Source organism: Gymnoscopelus microlampas (assembly GCF_963454915.1).
Source record: "Gymnoscopelus microlampas genome assembly, chromosome: 12".
In the NCBI taxonomy this organism is placed as follows: Eukaryota; Metazoa; Chordata; class Actinopteri; order Myctophiformes; family Myctophidae; genus Gymnoscopelus; species Gymnoscopelus microlampas.
The window spans coordinates 14,489,356-14,509,044 of record NC_139949.1 but is presented as its reverse complement, the minus strand read 5'-3'; the positions used below and the strand labels follow the sequence as shown (position 1 = coordinate 14,509,044).

General features: G+C 42.1%; 2 protein-coding genes across 2 annotated transcripts; one reads left to right on the top strand and one right to left on the bottom strand.

Annotated features, from left to right (window-relative positions):
• Positions 1-1,060: 1,060 nt before the first annotated feature.
• On the top strand, positions 1,061-10,991 carry abhd11 (abhydrolase domain containing 11). Its single transcript, XM_084073797.1, has 6 exons — positions 1,061-1,293; positions 2,164-2,305; positions 4,087-4,260; positions 4,435-4,605; positions 6,923-7,104; positions 8,661-10,991. Exons 1-6 carry the CDS (start codon positions 1,190-1,192, stop codon positions 8,794-8,796), a joined length of 909 nt encoding a protein of 302 aa, XP_083929923.1. The 5' UTR covers positions 1,061-1,189; the 3' UTR covers positions 8,797-10,991.
• Positions 10,992-11,857: 866 nt separating this feature from the next.
• bicdl2l (bicaudal-D-related protein 2-like) lies at positions 11,858-18,378 on the bottom strand. Its single transcript, XM_084073792.1, has 6 exons — positions 17,687-18,378; positions 16,850-16,969; positions 15,768-15,926; positions 15,097-15,188; positions 14,832-14,952; positions 11,858-12,628 (listed from the first exon to the last, which is right to left on the bottom strand). Exons 1-6 carry the CDS (start codon positions 18,245-18,247, stop codon positions 12,236-12,238), a joined length of 1,446 nt encoding a protein of 481 aa, XP_083929918.1. The 5' UTR covers positions 18,248-18,378; the 3' UTR covers positions 11,858-12,235.
• Positions 18,379-19,689: the final 1,311 nt, after the last annotated feature.

Sequence of the window (19,689 nt, the reverse complement as noted above, 5' to 3'; positions counted from 1 at the left end):
GCAACTATTAGCACACCATTCAGGTGAGAGAAGAAAGCTTAGATGATAATTGGTCATTGTAGTCAAGCTTTCATATTGAAATTGCAAGAGAGAGAGAGAGAGAGCAATGTGCACGGAAATATGTTTTTGAGGCAGGTCGCCAGTCACCACGGACCCTCAGCGAATGCTTGGCGGACCGCGTCCGCAAACCCCAGATTGGGGTTCATTGAGCTAAGCTATTTGTGCTATTTGACTCGTTCTATACTGTGAGCTCAGTTACACACACACACACACACACACACACACACACACACACACACACACACACACACACACACACACACACACACACACACACAGCAAGATACTTTTCAACCTGTTCATAAACAGTTTTTTCCATAACTTTCGAGATGGAACTAAGAATAGGAATAGGGCGGTAGTTGCTGGGGTCTAATTTTCTTCCTTTTTTGTACAGAGGGGTTACTCTCGCTGTTTTGAAATCATGGAGGATGAGTCCCTGTTTGATGGAGAGGTTTATTATGTGGGTAGCCTCGATCTCCAGGCTTTTATTGTTTAGTTTACTATGTGGGTGATGATTGGAGGGATTAATGCAGAGACAGACCTGAACTCCATTAACCTAAACCTTAAACCTAAACCCCTGACCCCAAACCTTACACTCAAAAAGCCTGAAAAAGTTCCACCCAAAACTGCAGTCTCCAGCTCTGCATGAACCCACACATGCAGATATTTTGTGTTACTCTGGCGCCTCCTAGCGTGTGTATTACATTAGCGCGATCCGCCCCCACCAATTATTTGTCAATGAAAGTTGTTCACAAGCGCATGAAGCACAGGAAAGTACCTCTACTTTCTGGATTGGCTCCAAAAAGAGCAAGCGCACTAGCGTTTCAGACGATAGAAGCATGCGCAGTAGCGTTTTAAATGCTGAAGTATTGCAATCTCAGATTTGACCACCAGGCGACGGCAGCTTCACTGTTCTGCCGCGGTTCTGGGGGGCTTGTAAATTGGAACGTATGCGTCAGCATGTTACGTCATCACGCACTATCAGCTGTGTGAAGGCAGGCGCAACCACAGAGCTCCTTCCTTTCCTAATTCATTTCCAGTACTCTCACTGATTGACTGCTGTAAATGGGTCGGATTTAAATCCATATGCTCGTTTTCAACCTCCGATAATCGTGCTAAACTTCTGGCCATGAGTGTTTTCCATCGCATCATTCAGAGAGGACTGTTGAGCGGGCGGACGGCCGCATGTTTTGTAACGGCAGCGCATCGGGACATGTGCGGCTCATCATCCAGGTAGCGTTGTGTGTCCTCTAGGAGCTTCATGCTCTCTCTGCTAATGCACTAGCGTCCTCCCGGCTCGCAGATCTCTAAGTCAATGATCCACGGATGATTCATTATGGTTTAAATCCAGGGACGCTTTGGAGATCTATAACGAATCACTGTATTGTGTCCGCGTTTTTTTTTTTCGCTGGGACTGGGGCGTCCAGGTCCATGTGAACCGTTACCTTTTAAACGCCGTTCAAATGACTTTCAGCTCCCTGCTATTGTAGTTAGCAAAGAACCACCACAGCCTCCATCTAGTTGGACTGTCTTACATCTGTACACGGTTACTTTTAGTTCGTCAATTTAACTCTTGAGTTGTACAAAGGTAATCAATGCACCATTACGGGTCCATTTGGTTACATTTTGTTCAACTTTGTTACAAATGGACATTCTCAAAAATAAATCAGTGTAGGGCCTACTAGACGATCTGAGAAAATAGTTGCACATCTATGTATCTGGTGATTATTGACCTGTTTTGCCAGTGAGTGGTGATGTGTAAACCACATCAGTAGAACACATCATATTAAATGCAATTATTTGTGGTAGCAGGGGACCCAAAAGGAGAAATAGCACAGGCAGATTCTTTAGTTGGTAGTTTGTATATTTGCACATTTGTGGATCAATAGATGGTGAGTTAGTGACAGGATGGTAGACATATTTCCTAACTTAGTCACATAAGGAGGCCATCCCATGCCACCCTGCCACGCCTTGGAGGTCTGTGGCAATCATCCCTACTGTTAGTTTCCTGTATTGAAATGTCTCCCTTTTCTCAATGATGACCTTTTGAACCACAAACCTCTCTCAGATGAGAAGATAACTCATGAAGTGTATCTTTTTCAGCCCGGTCAACCTGACCTACGATGTCTTCGATGGCGATGGGAAAGGAGACAGCACCCCACTTGTCTTTCTCCATGGCCTATTTGGCAGCAAGTCTAACTTCCATTCAATCGCCAAGTCCCTGGTGCAGCGCACAGGCAGGAAGGTAATGCAGGGGGGGAAAATGCAAGACTTTCACTTTAAACCTGCATTAGCAACATGTGTAATTATTAGCTTTCCTTTCCTCAAGACCAAGGGCAGTAGGCTCCAAAAACTAAAGCTACTTCCCCCAGGCACTCAGGTTTATTAACAAGACCAAGGGCAGTAGTTGCCAAAAAAAAAAACGAGTCACCCCGGTGACTCAGGACTTTGGTTTGCAAACGATTGACTCCATATTCCTTTTGCCTGTCTGCACACTACACCCACACATAGAGGCAACTACGCACACTCAATCACACATAGAACCCCTCACGCACCTACTATAATAATGATAATGAAATAAAAATGTTAGTATTAAATACTACATCTGATATGGGTGCGTTCGGAAATGCGCACCGGGAGCGCACTCGCCTATTAGTTTGCATTGGCCAGTGCGCTCAGTGCTATATTTCCGAACGCACCCCATGTACTCATGAGATGTAACAAAAATGTTGAATCTTGAATGAATCTGAAGTTCTTAGAGTGAGACATACATTGCTCTCTGTCACAGATATGCAAGACTGATAGAATACGCACATCACTTGTCTGGTGCTGGGTTATCACAGAAGAATAGAACCCTCACACGCCCGATACATTTTTATCACATTTCGAGCATGGGCTCTTTGTCAGGTCAGAGTTTGTTTGGTTTGGTTTGGTTTCTTTGGGGGGGGGGGGGGGGTTTGGAGCATGTGAGTGTGTGGCTTCTATTCTTCTTACAGATACAGTATGCAATGCGCCATCAGTGTGCAATGAATATTGTACACTGCCACAAGTGCACAATATAATAGTCTCTGACTCAGTGCCTGGACACTGAGAAAGTGACAGGAAGTTCCTGTGCTATTAGATTATGTCTTAGCTAGAAAGAAATTGCCAATATTTTCTCGTTTAAATCTGCCGTCTGCAGCTTGTGCGTGTTTCAGATAGTAATGTGCAGCAGTTACTGTGCAGGCCAGGGTAGTTGTCCCCTTTGGCCAAATGGACCTAAATGATCTTTATAAATCTTTCACCTCTATGAATAAAACTGCTTCACAAGAACATTGTGAATGTGTAATGAGGAGATTCACTGAAATGTAGTGTAGTTGATAATCCATGTGTGTAAAAACAAATCTTTAAACAACATTGTTCTTGTGAATAAGTTTATAAGTTATGTATTTATAAAAATAGCTACTTCAATTTGCCTGTGAGGCATTGCAAGGTCAGTTTGCACTAAGCTTGTCTCCATATGGACATAGTGATAGATTTATAAATACTTCTTCTTCATCTTGTGTATAAAACTACTTCACAAGAACAATGTTGTTGTTTTTTTTAACAATTTAGGAGGAGATCTCTGGTGGTTAGATCACCAACCTTTGAGGTGTGCATCGGCCTCCTTCACAAAAGTATTTTTTTAAACAAAGTTACTACAGTAATTGTTTAAGTTGACATTTCGTATTTTTCATCACGACAAAGTGATTGGCTCTCGGGACACGACTTTCAGTACCGAACATAATCTACTGATCTCTATGAAGATAATCTACCCGCAAAAAAACTTCGAAAAAGTTTTCGAATATCTGAAGCTTGAGAAAAGGTCATCAGGTCAGCCCTACAAATTGGACATTTTACCATTACGCATATCTGCTGGTATGTGTCCCTATAAATGGTGTTAACTGACCATCACTTGGGCTGCTAGCAAGTGATTAACAGATGTACCCCCCCGTGTTCCCCCTTTCCCCCCATCCCAAGTGTTCTAACTGTCCTTTGTCCAGTTAGGTGCTGACCGTAGACGCCCGTAACCACGGCAACAGCACACACAGCCCCGTGCTGACCTACGAGGCGATGACCAACGACTTGAAACACCTGCTGGCCCAGCTGCACATCGACAAGTGCGTCCTGATTGGCCACAGCATGGGAGGCAAAGTAGCCATGACGACGGCCCTCACACAGGTAGACGAGGCTGAAATGTCACCATGAATTTATCATGATGCCAGCAGTGTCATGGGCAGAGGTCGCCTAAACTTTGTCACTGCTTTGCTTTTGTTCTCGCCTCGCCCTCACTCACCTTGTTTCCTTTTGTCCCTTCCTATCCCGACTCTCACCCCATTCCACCTCCATCCTCAGCCGAGTCTGGTGGAGAGATTGGTGGTGGTAGACATCAGTCCGGCTCAGACCACCTCCCGCACAAACTTCCACTACTACATCAGAGCCATGCAAAACATGAAGATCTCCAGTGACATCCCTCGCTCCACCGCCAGACGAATGGCCGAGGACCAGTTACGCTCGCTGGTCAAGGTCAGGATTCTTCTTGTCCTCTTTGGTTTTATTTTAGCTTTCAGTAAATATAGATCTGAAATGGGTAAAAGTAGGTGTGTGTGCCCGTCCTCCATGATACAGTGTTTTGTTCGCATGAGAAAAATTAATATAATTCAAATATGAATAGAATTTATAATCTTGGAATGTTGAAATTGCCATTCAAATGTTGTTTTTATTTTTTCCTCTAGAAATGTACTGAGTAATAATCTAATGAAGACTCATTTCCTGACCTACCGATGTGTATACAAATGCTTTCATCACGTCATGCATGATCAACAATAAAGTTTGAGGGCATGAACTGCACACAGCAAGTTATTAGGAATTTCATCGCTGCTACCCAATGCGTCTGGGTTGTGCACGCTTGGCCGCGAGCCTGTGTGTATGTGTGCGTGCCGTGTGTGTCTGGTCACGCTGAGACTGTCTACGACAGACCACATTGGTTCAGCGCAGCAGGCAAGACTCCTCCCTTTCACCATATAAACTTCACTTGAAAGTTAAGTTAAGAAATTTTCATAATTATGGCAACAGTAAAAGTTGTGTAAAGTTGTAAAGCACAACCGCTTACAAAGCGACGCAAACCAGCAGGAGTTTCTATATCACCTGCCATGTTATGAAAATGATCAGTGCCAATGTGTGAACTCTACTCGGAGGTTCCAACACACAAAAGCTTAAAACCAGTGAAATGTAGAGGTATTTCCACTCGCCAAACACCAAACATCCAGTTTCAGGACGAACTGCAGAGCCAACGTCGATGGCCACTGGCCAGGTTACTCGACGAGGTGCATCTTTTCCTCAGACACGCTGTAAGAAGTTGTAGCCTAATATTACTCTCCTCTTATCAAAAACCTGGAAAATTAACCTAAATTAAAGCCATAACCCTTAACTAATATGGTTGGTTTCACTATTTAGTTCTGCCCGTTATTATAGCATTTGTATGTGTGCATGCGGGTGTTTATTATTGTATACCGGTAACCATACAATATATAATTATATGACTTTTGTGAGCACCATGGTAAGGAGAGGTATCTCCTCTCACTCAGGTGCAGAACAGCATCATCAACTGATTGTCGCCTGTAGTCTGTGCTAGGCTTGTTCAACATTTATATTCCTATACTCACGATGTTTCACTCACAAAGCGCGAGGACAAAATCATGTCCTCGCGGCCAAACTAAATGGAAACATATTTGCACTATTAATGAGCATTTTTTATAACATAATCGGCGATTACGTAATTAGACTTCGTAGGAATCTCATAATCGTCCTGTGGCGATTATATTGTTAATATCAAACGAGCCTACGTAATTAGACTTCGTAGGAATCTCATAATCGTCCTGTGGCGATTATATTGTTAATATCAAACGAGCCTAGTCTGTCTTTGGATTCATTTTTAAACACAAGACATCACCCGATCTGATCTCCCAAGTCCCAACATGGTCACAGTTGTGTCAGGACAAGACCGATTGGTCTGTTCGTGTAGAGGCCTTTAGGTGTTGTAAAGGGATGATGATACTTTATTGTCAAACTGATCCAAAATATGTCTTGCATCATCACCAGCACTGTATGCAGAAGCAATACACAAATGAATACACACATTTAACATAACATTTCATAATATTACAATCTCATACAATCACATGACATTACAATCACATTAGAGGATGAGGTCCTTCAACGTACATTTAGTCTGCGTTTAAGCTCCAAATTCAATCTGACTTAGGCTCGACTGATGCACAAAGGAGTGCTTCTGCTGCTTCAATCTAACTTTTTCAGAAATGTTGGAACATTGTATCTCCTATTGCAGTGGTTTTCAACCCTTTTCATACCAAGGTCCATTATGTATTCGGCATTTGAGCCACGGACGTTTGATGAGATTTAGATTCTCAGACCCAAGACTTTTGTCCACAATTGATGTTGGTACCAATAGGAGAGATAACAGGCAAGCGTTGATCAAAATAACAATTATTTAGTTAAGTATTGCAGATGTTTAACAATAATTTAACGCTTGAGAGCGTAAAATGAAACCAAATGGACCCGTGTTAATTTTACACTCGAGAGTTAAAGGTCTATAAGGGTCCATTTGGTTACCAACTCTCCATCATTTAGCCGGGGACCACCTGAAACCCCCTCACTGGTGGTCCCCGGACCACTGGTTGAGAACCACTGTCCTGTTGGATGGTAAAGAAAATCATATTCACTTTTCAGGACATGATAGGAGTCTCACTCCATGGTTTTAGGAGTACAGAAGGATTTGATACAATCACGAGTTTGATCATAACGTCACCGTTTCCTTCCTCAGGAGCACTCGGTGCGTCAGTTCCTGTTGACCAACCTGGTGGTGCATAATGGTCACTACACCTGGAGAGTCAACCTGCAAGCCATCTCGGAGCACCTTGATGACATCATGAGCTTCCCCAGCGTGGACACGACCTACGATGGTCCCACGCTCTTCCTGGGCGGAGCCAGCTCGGCGTACATCAGGTACTGTACTATGGACACCACAAGTTGGTGTTAACCTAATCAATCCGGGAACGCGTCTGTGTCATTTTAGATGTCTTTGGCTATTCAAAAATAGCATATATACAAGCTCATGTGCCACGCTACGAGCTTGTAGATCTGCTATTTTTTTTAAATCAGGAAACTTTGTGCAAATCTTTAAATATATTCATATATTTGAAGCGGACATTTGTCAAATCTTTGTTTCTGGGGGTCCCTGGAACAAAATATTTTAAGATGGGGGTCCGTGGCCAAATACATGTGATTTTGGGGGTCCTTCGCATGTAAAAGTTTGAGAACCACTGAAATAGCAACAATAGTTTTTCAGAAAACTGTTAGGATTTTGAAGACATGTGTAAAATCGGCCTCAGGTCTAAATGGATTAAGGAAAATGTTCCTCAGTTTATCAGACCGCGTTGTCTGGTGAGTTATCCTAAAATAAGAAACATGATACAGTTCAACTTTACTCTGTTTGCTCAATTTCCTCAGTGGAATTTGTGTTGTTATAGCAGCTTGTAACATTATGTAGATAGAGTTGCTTGCAATAAAGCGGAGAATCTAGAATAGAACTCTCTAGAAATGCTTTAACCACTTAAACCCTGTACTTAGTTGACTGTATTCCTAAGGGCTCTATACTATGCTGCCCTGCCAAGCCAAAGTGCAGTAACTACGTTTTTGTTCACACCGACTTATTTGTGTATCCCAAAGGTCAAATTAGCCTTTGTGATTTTGGGGGATAAACAATAACCTCAAGAACAGATGTACAATTAGTGTAATATCACTTATATGCCGATATCTCATTTGGCTGACCAGTTGGATCACTTTTAAACCCATTTTTCAGTGTTTTTTGTTTTCGTAGTTACTGCTCTTTAGCTTGGCAGGGTTTTCGCTCTACACTAAATATCTTTGCCGAAAATAGCTGATCTACAAGTTCACAACACATCACAACGAATTGCGTTGTGGGCTCCAGGATAGCCCCATGATTGGGATGCTAGGGTTCAAGCTTAACCATGTGGACCCTAGTCTCTCTTTTTTTTTTGTATGTCATAATAGGCCAACATTCGGCAGAAATAGGTGAACATTCTGCAAAAATAAGCATTTTTTAAAATACCACATCTACGCGCTCACATGTCGCGTTGCGACTCATTGTGAGCTTGTAGATTGGCTATTTTCACCATTTGTCGTACAATTTTGTCGTGTGTGTGTATATTTACCGGTATATATGGTTTGAGTTATCTCTAGATTCAGAGCTCTGCGACTTCAAAGGGGTAAAAAAGGAAGAATCCCCTTCTTTTTTTTTCCCGATGGGTTCCCAGATTGGAGTTTAAGTGGTTAAGTATAAACTTACAAAACGACATGCACCGAAACTCAGATCAGGGCTTAAACTCAAAGCAAGTGAATATTAGAGTGAATTTGCGATGCTTAAGCTCAGATAAATGTGCCCTCTATTGTTGTCCAACGGTGATTCTGTGCCTCTGATGCTACAACTCTCACTGCCGTTTCCTCCTCTGTCTTGCTCTGCATGTTGCCGTCTGCTGCAGCTCGGACGACTACCCAGAAATCCAGCGTTTGTTCCCTTACGCCGACATCCAGTACATCCCAGACGCCAGCCATTGGATCCATGCAGACAAACCCTTAGACTTCATCAGCTCCATCATATCCTTTCTGCATTCCTAGTAGTCATCACCCCCACACCCTCAACCCACCCCCTGCTGAACTCCCTTGGAATCAAGTTGCAGAGCTCGCGTTGTGGACGTGGGTGGCAGTCACACCCACTCAAGCAGCTTCGACAATGATGAGGTGGAGCTCGTTGACAGTGCTAATACTCGCTAATCCTGGACCAAACGTACCCTGTCCAAGCGGTCAGAACTGACCCTTTTAATGTTCTCAAGGGTAGTAAGTAGCCGTAGATGTTTAGGACGTTTCTTATTATTTCCACTTAGACATGTAGTATTGGAAGTTCATTCAGTTTGTAGAGTTATACATGGTTAAATAATGTAGGTTTGCCATTTGAGTAGGTAAGTGATTAGATCCTATAAAAGAAAATATTTTTGTTTTAACATGAGGGGAGATTGTATTGGACCACTTACTAATCCAAAGAACCTCTCGCTTGCACAATACTATTTCCTATGTCAAACAGTTTTGTCATCTTTGTAGAAAAGTGGCCAAGTATATTGAAGGAGTGTGTTACTGTGGAACTTACCAAGACATTATATATACAGTATATAAAACAAAACTGCAGTGAACTGTAAGAAAAACAAGTAGAGAAACGAAGCTTTACGAACAGGAAACAGGAATGTGGAATGTTAAGCAAAAATTCTTCTTTTTCCTAGACACCTCTAGTTCTGTAGAGGCCGCAATACAAACTTTGTGAGCACAGTTGCTGCAAACCATTTTGTTTTCGTTATAGTGGCATATTTAGTATTTTGGTCTGAGATTTGACACATTTTTCCCCGCGTCTCCTCTCTGTATTTGTGCCACAGGTCAAGTTGTAGATATCTATTTCTCCATTACTCTTTCGATACTTGACGTCATGGATATATTTTTATGCTAACAACAAGAAGAGCTAACCATAACTCCTCAATGTAGTATTATCAAGCTGCCTCCTGAATCTCCCAGGTTTCAACTCTTATTCTACTTCTTCTGTTCTCTTAATACTCTACATCCGCTTCTGTCTGGCTGGTAAGCAGCCATGTCTGTATTGCTGTCTTGTCTGAGTATGTGTGGCTGTGTGAATCTACTGTGTTTTTATTGAAAAAAGAAAACTAACTTGGATACATTACTTGTACACCACTTAAATTGTGTAGGCAATGTACAGTAAGAGCAAGACTGTATGGGTATGTAACAAAAATACGCTGTAATACTTAATATTGTATAATCATCATATATGTTGGAAAATTACAGTGGAACAATGACACTGCCATATTTAAGCAGGGTGTGATGTACTGTATATAATGTATGTGCCTCTCATGTAGACTTTCCATGTTATCTTGGTTAGACTTGGTAACAGTTTACAATGGACAATATTCACACAATGGCCATTTTACTCTTGCTTAATACTAGATGGTGAGGTTTCTCACCACCTGAGTATGAAGGAAGAGCAAAATGTCTACTGTGTGGATATGGTTAAAGACAGCCAGCAGAATTGAGATTGGCAGCTGGGTTGCCAGATCTACGTGAATTGTTTCGTCGGGAATCTTTGCTAGATTTCTGCTAGATATCATTTTATGGCGTTTAATGTTGAGTTCGGTGTGTCATCAAGGTATGTGAAAGCCAGGTCTGAAAGACTTATACTTGTATATCAGATGTGAGTGATGTGTAACTTTCCCCTTGTTTTAAGTGCAGTATCCCTTTTTTGGAATGAAGCAGGAAAGCCCTCTCGCTGTATCTGTCTCAAACACTGACCCATGGTCAGTTTATTTCATTGCACAATGGCAGAGGGATGTGGGGAGGTAGCATTTGTATGAATACAGGATCTGGCTCAGTATCCGCTGCCTTGCTGTTGGTAAAGAATGTGTCAAAGGGTACCACAGAGTTGGTTTCATCAAAATTTGAATTTATTTATACCCACATCAAAATTTAATTGACGACAATAATCTGAGTGTGTAATGTACTTTACTATGAGCATGCCTTTTCTCTTTTGGCCACAGTTGTGAAATTGTTCTGTGTGTTTAAAAGCTTTCAGACATTTTTTTTGTTGAAAAATTGACAGTAAATGATTTATTCTAGATAATGGCATATAGTATATACATCATTTCTAAGTGTGTGTGTGTGAGACTCATACTTGAGTGACTTGTTTAGATATACAGTAAATTGAAAATGTCAAATCCATTACTGATACCTAATAAAATGAACGATTTAAAGTCCCTGTCCATGTCTCATGGTGTGGCTTAAATCCTAAAAAAAAAAACATCTCTGTTCTATGCATGTACGTTTTGCATGTATGTACATTTTCTCCCCCCCAAAATGTCCCTAAAGGATCTTTACAGTAACTTTTTTCCTCTATCTAGAGATAGACCTTTATCTTTGCAGATCATTTAGTTTTCCATATCCTATGTGATGTGTTTGATCTACCAGAATTTGGGTAATCCAGAGTATCCACAGAAATCCAGATGTACTGGGATGAAAACAAGCCAGAGCCATAGTTTGTTGTGAAGTTAGGTTTAGTCATAGCTTATTGTTAGGTTAAGGTTGGGGTTAGGCATAGTAAACACCAACTTGAGCATCATCCAAACTGGCAAGCCGAGTGCTCCCTTACCCCCATGTAAGCCAATCACAAGCCGCGTCCTCAGTGCCTCTCTGGAAAATAATTTACTTGTTTTGTTTCACTCAACTTCCCTGTATACTTCATTCATTTAGTGAGGCTCTGATCATTTGGTGTGTGTGTGTGTGTACATCACACCTCGTCCGAGTTGTGTGCCCTATGTCAAACCTGTTTTCATTGAGTGCTTGTCTGAAGAACATATTTTAGTTGTAAAACACTATAAGACTATATTAAGGTTGGGTCTATAATGCGTTATAACCACATTTATAATGCACTTATGAGGCATTATGACAGTTTTTATAAATGTTTAAAATTACGCATTACTTACAAGGTTTATGCTGGTCATAATGCATTATAAACTCAGTGGAGCAGCACATTATATCATAACGGTTACCTCATACATCATGTTAAATAACAGAAGTGCAAACAATGAAGGATCATTGCCATGATATCCTGACACTTCACTGAACAACCTTTTGTCATAATGCCTTTAATTCCACACAGGAACACAAAATAAAGAAGCCAGTTATTGCACAGACCATAATGCTCCTTATGAGCACGAAAACCTGGGTTCGAATCCAACTCCCGTCTTGTCTTGCACATCTCTCCTACGAGCATAGTACAATTAAGGCATTTAGCAGACACTCTTATGCTGTCTCCTCTCTGCCCTTGGTTTCCTTTCTTTCTACACTGCCATATTGACAATAAATCTAAAAATAGATCAAATTAAAACTGTATAATGCATTTACACAGCACAAGCAGCATCGTGCTAGTAGTCACAGTAAAAAAAGTCATTGTTGTTCCCCTGAACACACCATATACAATGAAGTGAAGAGGCATTGTACCAGCATATCAGTCCAGTGATACATTATGGAAAGCGTCCTCCCTGCGCCACGCTGATGGCTGTCCCACCGCATCCTGGTCGCTCTGTCGTCCCGTCTTACCTCTCTTCAGCCTGTCCCTCCAGTTACGCTGGGGGGCGGGGGAGGCGGCGGCGGCGGTCGCAGTGACACCCGGGGACGGAGCTGATTTATAAACCGAAGAAGCAGGTTTGTTGATGAAGACCTGGTTGGTGCCTGACGAGGCAGCGGGGACAGGGAAGGTGACAGGCCTCTGTATGGGAGGTTGTTTGTTGTTCCTCCTCAGCAGGCCCAGGCGGGAAGACTTCTTCTGGGCGTGCTCAGCCTCAGCCTCAGCCCGCTGCTGACTCTGGAGCTGCTGCTGGAGGATCAGTTGGACGTCCTCCTGAGATGAACCAAACGTCAGAGAACACAGGTCATCAGAGAGTGGGCAACAGAAATGTATTGCCAAGTGTGAGACTCATATTTTGTATACATATATATTTTTACTTCTGGCACTGTGACAACTCAACAGAAGGAGCAATGAACCACTTGAGCCCTATATACTTTGTGCGAAAATAGGCGATTGGGAGCGTGTAGATCTACTATTTTTGAAATTGTTTGAAAATTGCCCAAAATACGTGCATCAAACCACTTTGAACCCGGCGACCCTATTTTGGGCGTACATAGGCCTATGTACATTCAGACAGTACAATGTACATGGATAACAGACAAAGCTCATTGCTTAATATTGAGTAAGTATTGTACAATGTATACTGCTCAAAGAAATGTAGGGAACACTTTGATCCCTTAATTATTTTGAACTGTGTACATACTGCTACAAAAACTGCTCAAAAGAATTAAGGGATCAAAGTGTTCCCTTAATTATTTTGAGCAGTATATTAGTAACAATGTAGGAATAATGAGGGCCAGGCATCAGCAGGAGTAGTCATGTTAACTACTTAAACCTTATATAAACTGTAGGTAGTTGACTGGGGTCCCCCAGGGCTCTGTACTTGGCCCACTCCCTGTTTCCCTCAAGACCAAATCTCTTCACCGAAAATAACCGATCTACAAGCTCAGAACGTGTCCGTGTATATCTGCTATTTTTTGCAAAAGTATTCGCCCAAGATTAGGGACATTAGGTTTGAATTGGTTAAACGATAGTTATCATGGCTGTACTGGGCACAAACATTCTACAATTTAAATTACATACACGTATGCGCGCATGTGTGTGTGTGGGGGGTTGGATCAATGGAGGAGTTCAGTAAGCTGCAGTCTACTTCCTGTTTACACCACACGGTGCACTAGTCACTCAGATGACCTCATTGGACTGAGGCTTAACAACCATAATAGAACAGCGGAGAGTAATGACTGAAAAAAACACAGCGGGTATAAGCACATCCTGTGTGTGTGTGTGTGTGTGCGTGTGCGTGTGCGTGTGCGTGTGCGTGTGCGTGTGCGTGTGCGTGTGTGTGTGTGTGTGTGTGCGTGCGTGTGTGTGTGTATGTGTATGTGTGTTGTAAACCATGTCTAATTAATACTGGTCCCAATTAGAAAGAGCTCATTTTTCCAGAGCAGTACCCTTCCTTTAGCTGAGTGCCATATGTTAGACAATATTCCATCTGTTCCTTGCCCACCCATCTATCACACTGTCTTTTATTTGGTTGTTCATGCCTTTATGTGTCTGTTTATTTGTTTGTTTTTGTTTTGTTTTTGTTCTGGACGCAAGCCCTACCCTGATGGTTCCCTCGCTTTGTCTCTCTCAAACTAAATTCCAGTGTGTTCTTTCATTACACATTAGACTAACTAGCACCTCACAGACATGGCCTGTTTACTTTCATTACACATTAGACTAACTAGCACCTCACAGACAGACATGGCATGTTGTTCAGAGCAGGAAAGGGCACTTTTTGGGTTAAGTCGAGCGTACACTCCACTGTCCACTAGGTGATGCTATAGCATACAAAGATAATGAACTTGCTCAAGAGAGCTTTTAACCTTTCAAACCCACATGCCATTGAATGAATTCTTAACCTGATTTAACCAATATAACTAACACAGATTTGTACATTCTCAGAATTTTATTACAGAATTCAAAAGGGCAGTGGTGGCCTAAAGGTTAGAGGAGAACACTTGTTACCGGAAGGTTGCCGGTTTGATTCCCCGGACCGGCAGGAAACATCTGCAGGCTGTTGCTGAAAATGAGCACTTGTGCTCAGCTACTACCCTGGGCAAATAAAGGACTACCAAAATGTTTGTTGTTTTAACCAATCTATATCCTAGATGTTAATAAAATATAGTACATCTGTAGGCCCTAATGGTTGGAGGTGGTCTCTCTGTAAACCTTCATTGAGAAATTTAGATCCTCATGTCAGGTAGGACACTGCCTGAAGCTCATAGTGCAATATCTCCCCTGACCAAGGAGAGATGTCTTATTGTCTTATTGTCAAAGTAGAAATTTGGTCTCTCATGCAGGAGACCCAGGTTCGAATCCCGGGTTAGAACATGAATGTTATGGATTGCAGGTAACACTGAGGATTTTGCAGTGTAATGGCTGTTTCCTCTTTGTGTTGTAACTCATCCAGTGTGGGTCTTTCTTGTCTTACCTTCCAGGCTTCCAGTTCCAGAGAGAGCTCCAGACGTTTCTGCACGGCCTCCAGGAGATGGTTGTTCAAGATCATCAGCTCTGTCTTACTACGCAGGAGTTCAGCCTCCATCGCCTTCTTCCTGTAAAGCATCACAGAAAACATGACGCATCCCTCAAAATAGATCCATCTCTGCAGTAGGTCATCTGTCCTACTTCCTCTATATCTAAATGTGTGGGCGCTTAAATTGGAAGTAGGCCTATAGTGAGTAAAGGTTGTGACTCACTTCTCTATGGCCTCATCTCGGTCCCATAGCGCCTGCTGTAGAATGACACTGTCCTCTCCTCTGTGTCCTGCTCGGCCTCCAGACCTGACATCCTGAAGAAAACAAAGGACTCAGAACTGAGTATGCACGTATCTCTCTGTGAGTATGCATTTGTCTTCTGGCATGAGTGAAAACAAAAGTCTGAGCTCCTTTGTTCTCTGTCACTCCTGAACTGGCAAGGCCACATACTGTAGCCTTTCTGACTTCAAATACCAGAGTTGCTGATCAGGTTCACCTCAGGCATAAGATTTAGCCCCCCCCCCCTCTCTCTCTCTCTCTCTCTGCCTCTCCTCTCCCTCTCTTTCTCCTTATCTCTCTCTCTCTCTTTCTCTCAGTGTCCCATGTCTTATTCTGAATTTGTGGTACATAGTGTAATGTATATACAGTAATGTGGTATATGTAGCTTTATTGTTTGTTAGACTCAAGTTCACTTTCGTTATACAGGGTTACTTATTAAACAGTCACACATAAATCATTGACTGGGTATATTGTTCATTTTCTTCTACTCACCACTCCTATCCACCAAGTCACTTGACATAATTAACTGTATTTGAATTCAATATACAACCATGTCCCTTTCATATTTACAATGTATGTTCATACTTGAATACAGTTTCTCTGTGTTGACTGACCTGCTCAGTGTGGCTGATGGCCAGCTTGCGGGCTACTGCCTGCAGCTGACTAAGAGCAGTGTCCAGACTGCTGTCCTGACCAGAGGGTTCAGCTGCAGATGACTCTGGTTCTGTCAGAGGGAGCAGCAGCCGCAGAATAGACAGAACCTCCTCTGTCACCTGGAAACAGACAGTTTAGTTTAGTTTAAAACAATATTTTACTTTAACCTATATGGCCACCTTGTGTGCTTGTAGATTGGTTATTTTCAAAGATATAGCCAATTTCTTTTTCTTTTCTTTTACATTTTCACCTAAAATGATATACCCAAAATAAGGATGCCAGTGTTAAAGTTGTTCAAACTTGTCTTTGTACTAGAGCAGGGGTGTCAAACTCATTTTGGTGAAGGGGCCGAATTGGTCAAATGGTGACTTGATGTGAGCCGAAACCAGTTGCGGACACGCATGCGCGCTCACACGCATTCAGTCAGCATCTGTTGTCTCAGACACTGCCACTAACTACGTAGATCACTTTTTTAAAATATATTAAGAAGAATAGCTACTTTAATTATTGACATTAAAAACAAACAATGCAATTTGTAAGGAGCCCCAATATTCCATTTTAAGTAGAATAATTCAATTTGAAGTTAAACAATACCTGGTAATGTGTGTGGGTGGTTAGGTAATGATTACCATGTTATAAATAACAGGAATATGCCTCTAGTAACTAGAGGCATATATTCATGTTATTTGCTGTGTGTGTACGTGCATGCGTGCGTGTACTCCTGATCATCTAGTCCTACAAACATGGGGAAGAACTGGAAAGTTTGGATAATTTGCTGGTCCTTACTTTACAGTTGGGGCATAGACTAATTAATACTTTGGCTTATTGAGTTTTCACTAGAAAATCTGTATTTTTTGGCAAGCAACGTGGTTCCACAAGTGCAGAGCGAAATACGAAGTAGGCTTTTTGTTGAAGAGTTATTGGGGTTTACAGTTAGGCATGCAGTGTGCGAGGGGTGGGGTAGGAGTTGAGAATGTATGTAGCCATGCAATTAAAGTGTCATGAGAATAATAAAACGATATGTTCAGTGTTTGTATTGTACCCTCTCCCGGTGTTTGCTCCATCCAGGTCCGTCTCTGCCCTCCTGCAGTCTGTCCACCTGGGACTTCAGCTTCAGACTGCGTCTCCGAGACAGCTCCACTTCTCTGCGCACCTCCTTTAGCTGCATAGACAGATCCACAAATGCTGTATCATGACAACTGAAGATGAAATTTAATATCCTTTGGTTATAAACACCTGCAGACATGCGGAAACCCCTGCATCATCATGCCATTTTAACAAAGTGTAAATAGAAACTGCTAAAACTTGCTAATCTAGATTCCTGAGGGAAACTGATGACTTTGGCAGAGCTCATATTGACAGAATCAACACCTCGATGTACTGTACCACAGATGAGACAAAGAGCACACACAGAAACACACAAGATGACTCACTGTAAAACATTAAAAGTTATGCACAGATGAGTCAAATCATGATTCCAACAATTATTTCCAATAGCTCCTAGTTTTTGGCTCATAATCACAAATCATGTCCTGTTATCATCATGTGATAAAGCATGACTGTGTTAAAATGTTTTTCGTTTTGTTTTTTATCTCACACTAAGCTGGCTGTCCTCTGTGCTTCATAAAGAATCACGCTTTATTTTATTTCTTTTTTGTCATGCAAATTCAGACCAATTGTTGACATTTCTAAATTTGATACTCCAAATGTTACCCAGGGAGTATCTGCCACACTGTTCACAATGCAATCCATAACTCTGAGGTCACAAAGTTAATGATTACTTATGTGCAGGGAGGCTGAAACGGACAACAAACGACAATCTCTCATGAGAATCACACACGGGTCCAACAATCACACAATATACACTCTGTTGACATACTGTATCTGAGATGGGTCCCAGCGTCCTGCGCCTGCTGAGCGGTCTACCACTCCTGATCAGGTCCGGCAGGGTTCCGTCCACATAGTTCCTCCAGGACGGGTGTTCTGCCCCTGTCCCTGTCGGGGGGGTTGAACTGCCACCATCCCCATCCAAAGAGGAGCCGTCATTCTCCTGTACCACAGCCAGCCCCTGGTGATCATTCACACTGTTTGTGTCCTCTTCACTCAGAGCGGGCGTTAAACACTGGTTGATTAAGGTCAGCAGGTCATCACTGTCCCCTTCCTCGGTCAGATATGGAAAATCAACAGTCTCTTCCTGCTCGTGGCCCTGGTCCACGTCCTCTTCTGGTTCCTCTGGCTCTATGGCTGTCTGTGTGAAGAAGACCTGTGGTTGTTCTGGTTTCAGAGGCAGAACTGTAGGTCGTGGTGTCGAGTCGCTGCTCCTGAGAGAACCCAGCTGTCTGTCCTCCAGCGTGCTGAGAGAGGTGCAGAGACGCTCCATGGCTGTGAACCGTGGCCTCAGCCTCTCGTTCAGCTCACTGAAAGGAACAGAATCTCCCATTATCCGGTCCAAAAATCCAACAAAGCAGCAGGCAAAGACAGGATTGAAAAACAAACCCTCAGTGAAGCTTCTCAACTCACTGATGGCCAGAATAGAGATGAACGTAACAGAGAAGAAAGAGGAAGAAAGGAAAAGGGGAAGGAGATAAGGAGGGAGGGTGGGAGGAGAATAGAATGTCTACATACTTGTTTTTCCTGAACTTTGAGTCAGGAACGTGCGTCTTTTGCAGTGGTGTGACTTGTGATGTCATCAGAGCTTGTCTGGCTTTTCTTTCTTTCTTCTTTCTTCTCTTTTTTTCAGTGCTACCTACGACAACAAAGTAGCCTAGACACGAAGCGTCAACATTCAGGTTTCAGGGCAACGGGGCGGAGGCCCTTTTGATTCTTTGACACAATCAGTGACGAATTAATAGGCTCTGACGCAGAGTACCTTTTATAGATCACATTCCACACAACACAGAACCATTAGTAATGATTATAAGAGACACAGGGAGAAGGCCAGAAAAGATGATTTGTAATTAGTTAATTAGTTAATCTCCTGAATTTTATCATTCTGATTAAAAGATATGAGCCATAGGCTACATTGTTATTCTACCGCCTCAATACATTTGCCACTGACATAACATATTACCCATTCATTTATCTAATATTTCTTGAAGTCAAATACATGCTTTTTGTGTGTATTACAGACATGTTTACATGAACTTGTGGCTCCTCAAAAATGCATGACGTACTTTAAGATTAAGGGTATAGGATACATTACCTAATACTTAAACACAAATGCACAAGAACTAGATAAAATAAAAGATGGCAGATAAAAACACAATTTGCACACAAACAGCCCCTAATGGGTAGGCTACAGTATGTTTAAAAAAAAGTACATGCTATTTGGCATTTAAAAAGACCTGCGAGGAATGGTTTGGGCGATTTTCCTGTATGGCAAGTATGAGCATTAATTACAGCTGACTACCAGCTTAGTCACCTAGTCATGAGAACAGAAGGACAAAGCCCTTACTACATACTACACTTACATAGTAGTGGTGTGATCATCAGGTATTCATTTATCAGGTTCCTACCTGTTACAGTACTTATTTTCAGTCTTTGCAATAGGTTGTTTCATATGAATTACAAAACCACTTACCATTGCTATGAAGTCTGCTTTTGTGCATATACATGGCTAATTCTAAAAGAAAAATGTTGGCTTGTCTGGAAACCATCTCTATTTCACCTCGTCTGGCAAAAAAGTTTCTAATAACATTTTAGGAGTGAAATAGGCCATGCAGTTGCTTAATACTGATTAATTTCACATAACAACAGCTATTAAACCACTTTAAGACTACATTGTTATAAATGGAAAATGGTAGGATATGGCAAAATTGTATTCTTTTCCAACAGCCAGAAAACACTCACCATGGCCAAAGACACACACTTGTGAGTGCTACA